The sequence below is a fragment of the Rhineura floridana genome, chromosome 1, assembly GCF_030035675.1.
Source record: "Rhineura floridana isolate rRhiFlo1 chromosome 1, rRhiFlo1.hap2, whole genome shotgun sequence".
NCBI classification, from domain to species: Eukaryota; Metazoa; Chordata; class Lepidosauria; order Squamata; family Rhineuridae; genus Rhineura; species Rhineura floridana.
In genome coordinates this window covers 168,313,786-168,326,305 of record NC_084480.1, presented here as the reverse complement: position 1 = coordinate 168,326,305, position 12,520 = coordinate 168,313,786, and the positions used below count along the sequence as shown (strand labels likewise).

Below are 12,520 nucleotides of genomic sequence, written 5' to 3'. Positions count from 1 at the left end.
CCTCCTCTAATTCAAAATCAGGAGCAAGCAGGCTGCTCCTTTTCCCCATGTTATCCTGACAACAACCCTGTGAGGTAGGTCAAGCTGAGAGATAGTGACTGGCCCAAGGTCAAACAGTGAGTTTCATGGCTGAGTGGTGGTTTTAACTGTGGTTTCCAAGGTCCTAGTCCACTTGATTTCCTTGCATTTTATTCCACATTCTGGGGGAAAAGAGATGTGGAAATATAGCTGTATTTTCCCATAGGAAACCTGGAAATGTATGGGGTCCCGTGTGACACCTTTAAGACAAAACATTTCAGACTGCAATCCTGTGCATACTAACCAAGGAACAATTCCCATGGAATTCAGTGGGGGCTTACCTCTGACTAATAAATGGTTATTCTGGCATCAATCCACACTAAACATTGTGACGACGAGGACCTCTTCTGAACCAAAGTACGACATTTTCAGTTTAGTTAGTGCTATCTATTTGTAAAGAGCAATGTTTAAGTGTCTACAGTATCTGTGCAAGAAAGGATGGTGAGAAAAGCAGAACAACCTGGCCATGCTCCGTGACTTCTCAGCAGCCCCACCAGATCTAGTAGGCACCAGCCACCACCGGCTGCAATGTTCTTTAGTAAGCAGTAGATTATTTTGTTACCATTACCTGGGCATGTTACCAAGAGACAGGCAACATTTATGGCAATACACAACAACTAACACTGAGAAGAGCTGCTTTCTGGATTCTGTGTTGGACATACTGCAGAATGATCATGAATCTGTACCAATTACAGCAGCTGGCAAGAAGGATGAGGCAATAACCCCAGTGCCTCCCAACCCCAGCATGCAAAACAGCCTTGCATCTTCCATCATCCAACAACAGAAGCTGGACGGCAAGTCTTACTTCCACTTCCTTGTTCTTGTCATGCAGAACAGTCTGCAGCTGCTGGATTATTCTCTCTTGCTCTGCCTGCCACTTATGGGATTTTGCTTCTATTCCCTCTTTCAGCCAGTGCAAATTCTGATAGGTTGCCAACAACCGCTCAAGTTCCAGGCTCTTGGCTTTCAGCAAGCTCTCCAAGCCCTATTAGGGGGAAAAGTGGACAACAAAGAGAATGACATCTGACCAAGCCAGCTTTCCTATGGCCCCAACAAAACAGCATCTATTTCCATCAGGTCCTTCTGTGAGACTCCTATATGGCTTTGGAGTCATTCCCAACACTGCATTGACCCCTCACCCTCAGAGAGAGGGGACACAGCTCCACAGCGGAGCACACACTTTGAACATTCTAAGGTATAAGTTCCATTCCTTACAGCTCCGCTTGAGAAGAACCTAAGTCAGCAGAACAAGCCCTCTACCGAGACCTTGGAGAGAAGCAAGGAGCAAATTGCATAGAAATAATGGGCTGGATGAACCATTGGCCTGTTGGTTCCATTATGTATAATTAAACTGAGCAGACTGTTACTCTGAAACTCTGGATTAACCCCAATGTAGCTCAAATCAACTTAAAAGCTATGGCAAAGATGATGTTGCAAGAGATCTCTTGAAAAGCACTGCATTATTATTGTGTCAATCCCAACAGTGGGCAAGACGCCATGGGAGATAGAAAGAATGGCATAAGCATTAGCCTTACTGCTACAACCTACCTGAATGGTAGCCTCGTTGTTGGAGAGGACCCTGCGCAGTCCTTCTAGATCACGCTCTCGCTCTTTCACAGACAAGCGAAGCTGCTGCAGTTCTTGTTCCCTGTCTTCAAGCACACAGAACTTTTCATCTATTGCTCGCTACAACAGAAAAGACCAGGAGTGGGTGAAGAGGTAACAAGAGCCACAGAGACCAGCACCTCATGCATAGATTATATCTGTTTTATTAATTAATTTATAGACTGCTGAATGCCCAGTCAGCTTCTAAATGATTTACAAACATAAAAAAACCCAATTGCACAACATTATTAAACATACCTCACGCATCCCACCCATCATCAAGAGGGAAAATCCAGCTTCCATTCCTGGAGAGAAAGGCGTACATACGCGACTTTGGACTACCAGGGCCAGCCCAAGACATTTTGCTGCCTAGGGTGAAGGGCAAGATGCACCCACCCCTTCACTCATTCAAAACCATCCAGATTGGCAGTTGGTGGAACAAATGAAGCCATCCAGACTGGTGATGAAACAACATTCTCAGCACATCTAAGGGTAGCGGGATATCCTAGGGGGTGCAGGGCAGAAAGCATGACACACACAGCTCTGTCTTCCAACATCTCACCACAGTTCCATGCCCCCCCCCCCAGCATCTGCCACTTGAGGAGACTGCCTCACTCAGGCACAGCAAAGAATGGCACACGTGTGAGCACAGAAAACACAGACTAGGCTTTGTGCTGGACACCTCTGCAATTACCTCCAGGATAACATCTCTGTCCTTAATTCGTTGTTGCAATTTCTTCACCATATTATCAGCTGATGTGGGGCTCTTGTCCAAAGTCTGATGATACCGTAGAAGTTCCTCAGATTCCTGGAGAGCCATAAAATAGATTGGCTCCATCAACAACACAATAAAAAACATTACTGAGCATGTCCAGGAAGCTCCAAGATAGAAGCAATACTGGTGACAGACTCAAGGGTTCTTGGAAAAGTAAATATAGCTGAGCCCAGTCTCTACTGCTACATTACCCAGAGAGAAAATGGAAGTACCAAAGGACTTTTTTTTGGGGGGGGGGATTCATTACTTCAATTTCTTGGACAGAATTAAAATAGACATAGTTTCCCACATATTGGATTTTGTAACAGGAAATGTAAATTGTATATAATATTTTAGTGTTTATATTAGGAATAAAACTCAACAATCCATTTACCAGAGTTAGTCCCACCAAGTTCAATGAGACACAGGAAGTGTCCTTGTACCAGATCAGTATTAGTACTGCCTTCTCTGGCTGGCAGTAGCTATCAAGGGTCTCAGAGGTTTCCACATTACCAGTTACCTGAAATTTTGATGGAATCTGGGACCTTCCGAGTGCAAAGCATTTGCTCTCCCATTAACCTATGGCACCTTTCCCTACCTACCTCTGAGTAAATATGCATAGGATTGCACTGTAAAAAATTAAAATCATCTCATGCATTTATTACACAAGAGATAAGATCTGAGTTATCCATATATAATTTCTTTCAGACTGATGAAACTTTTGAAAATGCATTATCAGTATTGTTGCAGTATCATAGGACTGGACTTCAGAGTAGGCAAATAGGAAAAAAATGTTTTGCTACCAATGCTAGCCAGAATTTGTAGACCCGTCCTTTGCCATTAAGACTGGCATGGGTGGGCAGAATGTGGGTCTTTTCATGCCAGGAAGTTAGAACTGACAAGATTTTTTGAGCAGGTCCTTCTTTGTAGTGGCCCAAGTATTATAGAAACTAGCTGGCTCCTGACCTTGCAAACATTCAGGAAGGCAAGCAAAGCTGCTTGATTCAACAGCCTTCAAATATGCATGTTGTTGTACTGTTTTTGATGGGTTATAATTGTGTATAAGATTATAGTGACTGGGTGTGTTTTATTGATTATGACAAGCAGAGATGATTTCTTGTGAACAGTGTAAAAGCATTACCTGGGCTGCTTTCTTAATAGTTTCTTTGGCTTATCTATTTATTTATTAAAATTTCTATCCCACCTTCTAAGTAAACTCAGCTCTCAAAATGGCTATGTTGTAATCAAGGAAGATTCCACTGTTCAACTTTAGCCAGTGCAATTGCCAGCACAATCTGGGTTCCTCAGACATAAGATATTTCTAAATGAGTGACTCCTAGTGATACCCAACAATTGTAAGCTAAAAGTGGAATTGCAATATACTTCCTACTCCCAGGAGTGCTGCACTTTTCCATTGTGTACATCCTGCTATGTTCCATCTGCATCAATGGGTGTGACATATCTGCTATGGGTGCAGCCATTTGAACTACCACAGAGAAAATACAGAATGACAATGACCAGATGACAACATTGTATAGATGCCTTATAAAAAGTGAGTGAACAAAACATGGCACTTCCAGACTAAACACTTGGTGCAGAAGCACCCCTGTAGCAACTGTGCTTCCCAACACAAGACCAACCACCTTGGGAATTGCTCCGTTTGTCCTTTGGACCTCATGACAGATGACCCTACGCCCCCTATCATCTAAAATCTGGTGTGACTTACCCAAAGAGACCTTACAAGCTCATTCTCATATGTATCTCACCTGTAGAAGCTGCTCTTTGCAGGCCAGGTTGTGACTCAAATGCTTAATTTTCAGCTCTTGCTTTTGCATCTCTGACCATTTTTCTCTCTCCAAATTACAACATTGCCAGTTTCTGTTCTGTAGCTCCATTCTTAACTGCTGAAGAGTAGCACGCAACTCCTAGAAAGTAACATGTAACTTCCATTAACTGATCAGGCCTGGAAGCCTGTCAGAGGTTCTCTGGAACGCTCAAAAGACTTGAAAGGCTGGGTTGAGCTAGACCGGTGAAAGCTACAAGCCTGCTCACACAGCCCCAAATGCCAGCTCTAGTCAATTCACCACACTGTCACAAACTGGTTGTGTGAATCTTACATTTACAGTTAGCCACATCAGACATTTTGTGTGTGAAGTGATGGCAGTTTCCAATGCCAACACAAGCACATTTTCTGATCTTAAAATACAGCACAGAACAAGACATTCCGACAGCCACTGAGATGCCACATCTCAGCAGACGACAGCCACATCTGTCCAAGTTCTGTTTGGGGCTGGACTGTTTCCATGGATGAGAAGGGCTAAACAAACTAGTTCATGCTGTACCTGACTGTGTTTCCATGCTGCCTCTTTCTGCTGCTGTTCCTCTTGTAACAATGTTTCTAGAAGGTGGGTGGCCTTCCTGCCCTCGGTCAATTGGCGATCTTTTTTCTGATGAGTTCTCTTCAGTTGCTGCGCTTCAAGCTGAGTGAAGAAAAGTGTGTTCTGTACATCAAGTAGCACCATTTGCTGCTTCTGCTGCTTTGTGGAAGAACCCTCTGAGATCTAGCAACATATGAAAACAGAAAACAAGGGAATATTAAACTGAAATTACTGGTCAGTGAAATTTTGACATGTTCAAGCTTTTAAAAGCACATTCTGAAATACATAGTTGAACGTCACGTCAGCCGCATTATCTTAGATACCTGTTGCTGGCCTGTGGAGACAAACAGAGTAGAATAGATCACAAAATTTGGATAATCTTGACAGCTGTCCTAGGGTGAACATGGTTACTTCCAGACTAGACTATTATAGAGCACTCTACTTGGGGGAGGCGGGGTGCCTATAAAGATCATTCAGACAGTTCAGCTGGCTGCGCAGATGCTAGTGGGTGGCAAGTGGTTGGAATATGTCACTTATACCATGCCAGTTGCATCAACTGCCTATGCATTATGGATCTAATTCAAAGTGCTGGTAATGGCTTTTAAAGCCCTAAACTTTCACACCACATTATTTGATATCTCAGACTGGCAAGCACAAGGGCCTTTTTAGATGTGGTCCCATGTCTGTGGAATCCCTCCCCAAGGAGGGAAATATAGCCCCTAGCCCTCAGTCTACTGGCTTTTAAATGGAACTTGAACGCTTTTAAAATTTCAAACTGCTTTTGTAATATGTGGTGCTCTTTATTGTTTTAACTGCTGCTGGCTTCATTGTTGAAATGTTTTGGTTTTATTATTTTTCTTGGTATATTGTGTATTATGGTTTTGATGTAAACCATCCTGGGAAGGTTTTGCCCTGAAAAGCAGTATATAAAGTCTTGAAATGAATAATAAAAAACTAGACTTCAACATGTTCTATGTGAAGGTGGAACTACATGAAATTGCTAATCCACTGTTTACTACTAATTATGCAAAGTCAAGGTGTAAGAGTCCTTTGCAGGCAGGAAGAGGGTTTCTTAACCTATCCTCTGCAAACCGCCACCCCCTTCGGCCACAGATGCTTCCTGAATAAATGGAAAAGAAACCTTGGAAAGGGCTTGGGAATGTATACAACCACCCACACACCTGATCTGTGATTGATATCCATTCAAATGGAGGGATTGCAGAGGAAAAACTGAATGCATGAGAAGGGCCAACAGCTCTCCCCACTTCACCTGCTACTTCTTCCCTGAAAATCTCCCCTCTTGTCCCAATCTCGTATGGTAGGAAACATAAAGATGTGGAAATCTACCCTTTGCCATCAAACTTGCATAGTTAACGCAGAACTAAATTACTCTTTAGAGATTATGTTTCCATGTGCACAATATCTTCCTGTTGCACTCCATGACAGGCGAGGAAACAAGATTGATAGACTTGCAACACCCAAGACTGTGAGGGATTAACCCTGTTTTCTATTGTGGACTCTGGAATTTTCTTAAAGAGCTGGTAGCTGAGATGGCTAAACACTGAAAGTTTTAGCTGTGATTTTAAACTTCTTGGAATTTAACAGAGATTATTTTTGTTTATTCTTCTTACTATGTATTTTACAGCTAATTTTCTTGTAATACTCTAAACATCAGGGCAACATAATTTGAACCTCTAGTTCAAAATGTCTGGGATTAGACAAGAAATATCAAAATAAGATACATACCTGCACCTGTGCAAGCTGGGTTTTATGTAGCATGTCTTGTAGTTTGGCTATTGTCTCGTTCTGCTCTGCAATTACACGGTAGAGTTCTTCTGACTACAGGACAAAATTGAGCAATGAGAAATTGGCATGGGAACAGATTACCTCTTTCCTGACTGGAGACACATAATCTCTAGAGGGGTAGCTGTGTTAGTCTCTTCTACAAAAGCTTGTACCATAATACATTTGTAAGTCTTTAAGGTGCCACATGACTCTGTTATAATTTCCAGAGGTGCTGTACTGAGGCTAACCCCATCCTCTGTAAAATCACCTTATCCTTGTGCTTTCTGGAAGCAAAGTCATATACTGGGAAGATCTCATACACTACACAAAACAGCTAGATATACTTCTGAATCACCAGCTCTAAATCAGCATTTACACTGCACAAATATGGCAGCATTACAAACCTCATTCTCTTTGCTCTTCAAGGTCTCATTCAAGTTCTGGATTCTGTGACTCTGTCTCTGGGATGTATGCTGAACAGACTTCAATTCAAAATCCATCTCATTCAATTTCTCTTGAAGTTGCTGAATGTCATAAGCAAACACACACATACGGTATTCATGAATATACATTTAATCTACTGTTGAATTATTCAACAATATTATTCAACACATTATTCAACACATAGCATCTAAAATCTATTATGTAAATGGATAGTTTATTGCCCCAAAGTTTAAGCAAATTTTAGATGAAACTTCAGGATTTCTGCTTTCCTTTTTAAAGCATATTTGTAACCCTCCCCCCAATAGTTGCAGAGTTAGGCTGCATTTTGCAATAATAGCAAACTGTCTCCTTCTGAGTGCACCATATCACATGCACAGGCAAGAGATGATAAAACATGTGGCTACAACACACTGATGTCTCTGGTTGACCCAGAACAGCTTTTTAGATTTGGGCACAAATGTTTTAAGCATACATATCCCCACTTAATAGTTTAATTGAGGAATAATTAGAAAGCAAGGGTTTAACTGAAAGTATTTAATTACAATACTAAACCTCAGGAATTAAAAGAGGAAGTATTGGATAAAGGAGTCTAAGGATTTAGGCTAAATCAGTTACTTCCAATTAAGACAAACATTTGGCCCCTTAGGGCATACCTGTGGCCCTCCAGATGTTGTTGGACTCTAGCTCCCATCAGCCCCAACTAACATGGCTAATGGCTGGGCATGATGGGAGTTGCAGTGTGACAACTTCTGGAGAACCACAGATTCCCCATCCTGGTCTTGGGGAAAGGTGTGTAGCATCAAATGTGGTGAAGCTATGAGACTATGTCTGCATTTCCCCATTTCTGCATTTCCATGTCATGGACAAATTGTCATCTAACAGCTAAAGAATGGAAGCTTAACCTTCCTTGATTTTGAAAGCAAGGAATGCACCTTATCAGGCCAGGTCCCTGTGGATCAGTGGTGGGGAAGCTTTTTAGCCAGGGGGCTACAATCCCTTCTGGGCAACCTTCTGAGGGCCACACACCAGTAGTGGATGGAGGCAGAGGCAAAAGTGGGTGGAACAATGAATGCAAGTTTTACCTTTGTACAATAGGCTAGGTTCTGCAGACACACCCCTCTCTATCTTCCATCCAGACAAGCAAGTGGCATTATCGGCGAGGCAAAAACACTTGGGGTGAAGTAGAGACAATGAAGAGTGTGGCCTGGAAAGAGTTCCAAGGGCCAAATAGAGAGGCCTGGAGGGATGCATTTGGCCCCTAGGCCTGAGGTTCCCCACCCCTGCTGTAGATGTTATGACCACCACACTGACTAGAGATTGGCCAGGGGGGTGCCATAGATGGGTGTGATCCTACTGCCTCACCACATGTTGACACACTTTTCCCAAACCTGCTTGTAGTAATTTCGATTAAAAAAAAATACCTTATTGGTAGCATTAATGCAGCTGATTTTTCCCAGCACTTCTATATTATTTAATTCAGATGCTTGTTTGTCCTGTGATAAGTTGCACTGAATCAGTCGCTGTTGATCTTCACACACACTCTAAAAAGAATATGAAAAAGTGGCATTTGCTCAGATATACCTTTTTGGGGTTATGTTCCATTGTTACGCAGTTCTGAGCTTTGGAGGAAAACGGGCTAGTAAATGAGACTCAAAGTGAGAGGCTGGTCTTGGGACAATTTCATCCTTCTGATTCCATGGACATAGCTTTCAAATTACCACATTCATGTCTCCTAGTATTGTCCTTTGACATTTCCATTTTCTGATTAAATACCTAATACTTCCCCAATTACTAATGCAAGAATAAATATCCATTCATTCTCCCTCTCCCCCATTCTTCTCAATTCCATTTGTCACCATACATGCCTTATTTTTCCTTCTCAATGTTCCAGTCAAGTTAAGAAGACGTCAATGTTAATTTGTTGATTCAAGCAGAGCTATTATGTCTAGATAAGAAGCCTATGTTACCTTATTTATTATTAAAATATTTTATGCTGCCTTTCTGCCACACAATGATGTTCAAGGTAGCTTCGAAATCTTTATTCTTTGTTTCACGATTTTCTCCTCATACTCCTTCAGGTCATCACGCAAGCACAAAAAGTGCACATCACCAAAAGCTGACACATCTCCATGTACCTACCTAGACCTCCTACTGAGGCTATCTGTAGCCTTCCCCTTTGAAAATTTTCGCATGGTTGCAAAGGCAAGGTCTGGTATTAACAATAATTGTGCCCTGTCCACTGAAACTGTGTACTACAGCCATGCTCAGTTGCACAACTAAGCTTCAAGATTCAGGTATCGGCCTAGTAAAATCACTGTCCAAGGATCTGCATCTTAAATATCATCAATACTGGGTTGTTCCACTCTATGCTGCAATGACCTAAAACAAAACCTGTTCCTCCCCCCACCCCACTAATGCTCCCACAAAATGTAAACACTGGAGACCTGCGTTTGATTGTTAAAGGATGTTATCTTGTTTTGGGTTTTTTGTATAAATTTTTTTTAATGACTTAAAACATTTTCAGATGAAAACCCAAACGGCTCAATCTTTATCACAGTATGTCATGGCATAGCCTTTTCTGAATAACAGCAATACATTACTGTTTAGGTCTGCTTACTCATTCCCTACTAATATGGGTCTAAATCAACCAGTAGTTTTAAGGGGAAGACCACAATCTCTTTCTGCTAGGAAGCTGCTGTGGACTTCTCTGCATATAAACACATTGCCTTCCTTAGTATTAAAGTAAACTAAGCCTAAAACAATGCAAATTACTACTAAAATAACACATGCCCTATGATCTCAGTCTCTCAACAGCAGTAAAAGCCATACACATTTGGAGAAAAGTTGTGCCTTAAGCAGAGAATTAATCCCAAGAGCTGTTGCTTGCTAGTGAGAATGGTGGCTGTTCCACCTGCTTTTTAAAATTAGCATTTTGTTATTTTATTGCCATTGAAATTATTGTTTTTATTATTCAGTAGTGTTAACATATTGCTCCTATTTGACTTTTCTCGCTTACTTGTGTCTTAAATATGATTACTTTTATTTGTTCATTTGAAATACTTTTACCCCGCTATTCACGACAATAAGCTTTGTAGGGTGGCTTACAATTATAATTTAAAAATCCAACAGATTTAATCAGTAAATTAAAACTAAAACTAAAACAAGTAAAAACAGCATAAAATCATTAACAGAAAAGCTACGCTAGGCAAATAAGTCTTCAGGGCCCATTTAAAGGCAACCAGAGTGGGTGTGATTATCTTGAGGGAGTTCCAAAGTTCTCAGGCCACCACTGAAAAGGCTTGGCCCTAGTAGCTTGTTGAAACTTTTGAAAATGTTTAATTATAAACATTTTAAATAATGCAGGAACATTTGCAGGGTAACAAAAAAAAATTGACACGACCAAAGGCTCAATGATGCTATTTGTTACCTATGTGGACAGTGAAGCAGCTTTCTTGGAGCAAGATAACTGGCTTCAGAGGAGGAAATAGAGCCAAATGAATACTGTTTGCAGCTGTTTTCAGATGCTCCCACCCACTCTTTGGATTTAAAAAAAAATATTATTCAACTTATAGTGGAGTTTTTAAACCAAGCCACTTAGATTTACCTTTTTAAAATTACATTTTATTCCACCCTTACTCCAAAAATTTCATAGTGTACATAGTTCTCGTTCCAACCACATTTTATTCCCAAAACAAAACCCTGCAAGGTAGAGTAGGTTTAGATAACCCAAATGAATGTACTGCCTTCAAGTCGATTCCGACTTATGGTGACCCTATGAATAACCACTACACCACACTGGCTCTCATAAGATAACCCAAAGTGAACATCAAAACTAAGTAGGCATTTGATGCTGGTCTTCCTCAGTCCTATTCTAACCACTACAGCACACTGCCCTTAATGTCAGGAAGGATCATTACTGTAGCATCAGCATATTATTTCATATTCCGGGACAGAATACAGTATTTTTGCACAAGTACGTTTTCAGGCAATGGTTAACTTAACCATTTCTGATTTCCTACTTGTGGCTTTAAAATATGTCATTTCTGAATTAGAACAGCTTTCCTCTGCTGCGGTTTGACAGTGAAAATCACCCTGGCCGATCACAGTATTTTGTTGCCATGGAAAATAAGTGTGTGGATGTGTAAACGCTCAAAACAGAAAATGAAATCTTTTTTTGTTGTTGTTAATGGAAAACAGATTAGTACAGTGGCCTTCAAACTCTCCCAGACCCTTTACCTGCAGCCTGCATATAGGACCTACTTTTAATATTCTTCTTATATATTCACTAATAGGCAAAAAACCTTGCAGTTTAAGAATGTACCTATAGCCCACAGGTATTTCTATCAAACTTTAAAAAGCAGGGAAATTGGGTGGCTATAGTGAATGCACTAGGGGAGCAGGAGACCTGACTTCCTCTCTGAGATATTGGACTGCCCTACAAAGTTGTCAAAATGCAAACACAATTTGGGTTGGTCTTTCACAGTCCAATCCACTTGCTGTGTAGCTTGGAAGAATTTGGCATCATGTGCCTCTGAGCAATTAATTAAAAATCAACCAGGCATTTTTTTTAACTTTTAAACTGCAGTAGATGAAGGTCAGAGTATGGGGCAAGGTCAGTATTAGGATTACAGGTACTCTGTGAACATGGCTGATTTTTAATGAATTTCAACAGATTATGAGAACTCGCAGAAAAAAGTCCAAAAGGGCTCTGAGTTTTTTTCTCTCTTTTTACACTTTGAACTCTCAATTCTCTCTGACTTTTGTGTATCACCATGAAGGTTTACAGGGTAGTTAAGCAAGCGTTTCTGAGTTCAGAACTATAAGTTTTGTAAGGTTTTGTTTTGAAATGAGCTTATGGGAAGCCTCAGAATGGCATGGGGGGATATTTTCCATTTAACATTGCGGAATGTGAAAAATCCCCGCTGACTATAGTATACAGCCAGTCCTGTGGCTGTATAATGATTTTACATCTATCTAGAGCTGATATTTTCTCTCTAGCTTGTGAGACCCACCCTAAGTCAGGTAGCGACTCATGGCCAACCAGTTAAAGGCCAATACATTATGAGACCTTTGCAATGTCATAGGGTTGCAGTCTTGCTAGCAATCATACTTATTGACTTCAGTAAGGTTCCTGGTTCAATAGTGATAGATTGGATTGCACACCTTCTGTGCAAATTGTCCCTATAGAAAAGAGACTACTCCTTTATAGAATAATAGCGATGGCCCCAAGATTTAATTGAATAAAATTTCCTCAAGGTGTTACAAGTTCAATATGACTCCCAACTGTAAATGGATTTCAGGCTTGGCTGTGAAAGTGATTTTTGTGGTTTCTACCAAGTGTTTAACAGCATTTCAGTGGCTTTTCTATTATTAAGGCTGCAGGAGAATCCAACAAACCCCCTGGAGAGAAAATGCCATTGTCACCAATCATTGGTACACAAATTGCTATTGTAAGAAACAAACATCTTTCTCTTTT

The 12,520-nt window shown here is 40.9% G+C and overlaps 1 protein-coding gene across 8 annotated transcripts in view; it reads right to left on the bottom strand.

Annotated features, from left to right (window-relative positions):
- LOC133364404 (myomegalin-like) overlaps positions 1-12,520 on the bottom strand; it is a 164,637-nt gene that overhangs the window by 78,857 nt on the left and 73,260 nt on the right. For all 8 annotated transcript variants that reach the window (XR_009757937.1, XM_061584874.1, XM_061584884.1 and 5 more), the window contains 8 exons: positions 8,466-8,585; positions 7,005-7,124; positions 6,562-6,654; positions 4,780-4,998; positions 4,204-4,362; positions 2,378-2,491; positions 1,627-1,764; positions 884-1,063 (listed from right to left, as the gene is read on the bottom strand). Coding sequence is in view for 7 of the 8 variants with exons in the window: in XM_061584874.1 (XP_061440858.1) it covers positions 884-1,063; positions 1,627-1,764; positions 2,378-2,491; positions 4,204-4,362; positions 4,780-4,998; positions 6,562-6,654; positions 7,005-7,124; positions 8,466-8,585 (1,143 nt within the window). In the remaining variant the exon portion in view is untranslated. The remainder of the gene's footprint in view (positions 1-883; positions 1,064-1,626; positions 1,765-2,377; positions 2,492-4,203; positions 4,363-4,779; positions 4,999-6,561; positions 6,655-7,004; positions 7,125-8,465; positions 8,586-12,520) is intronic.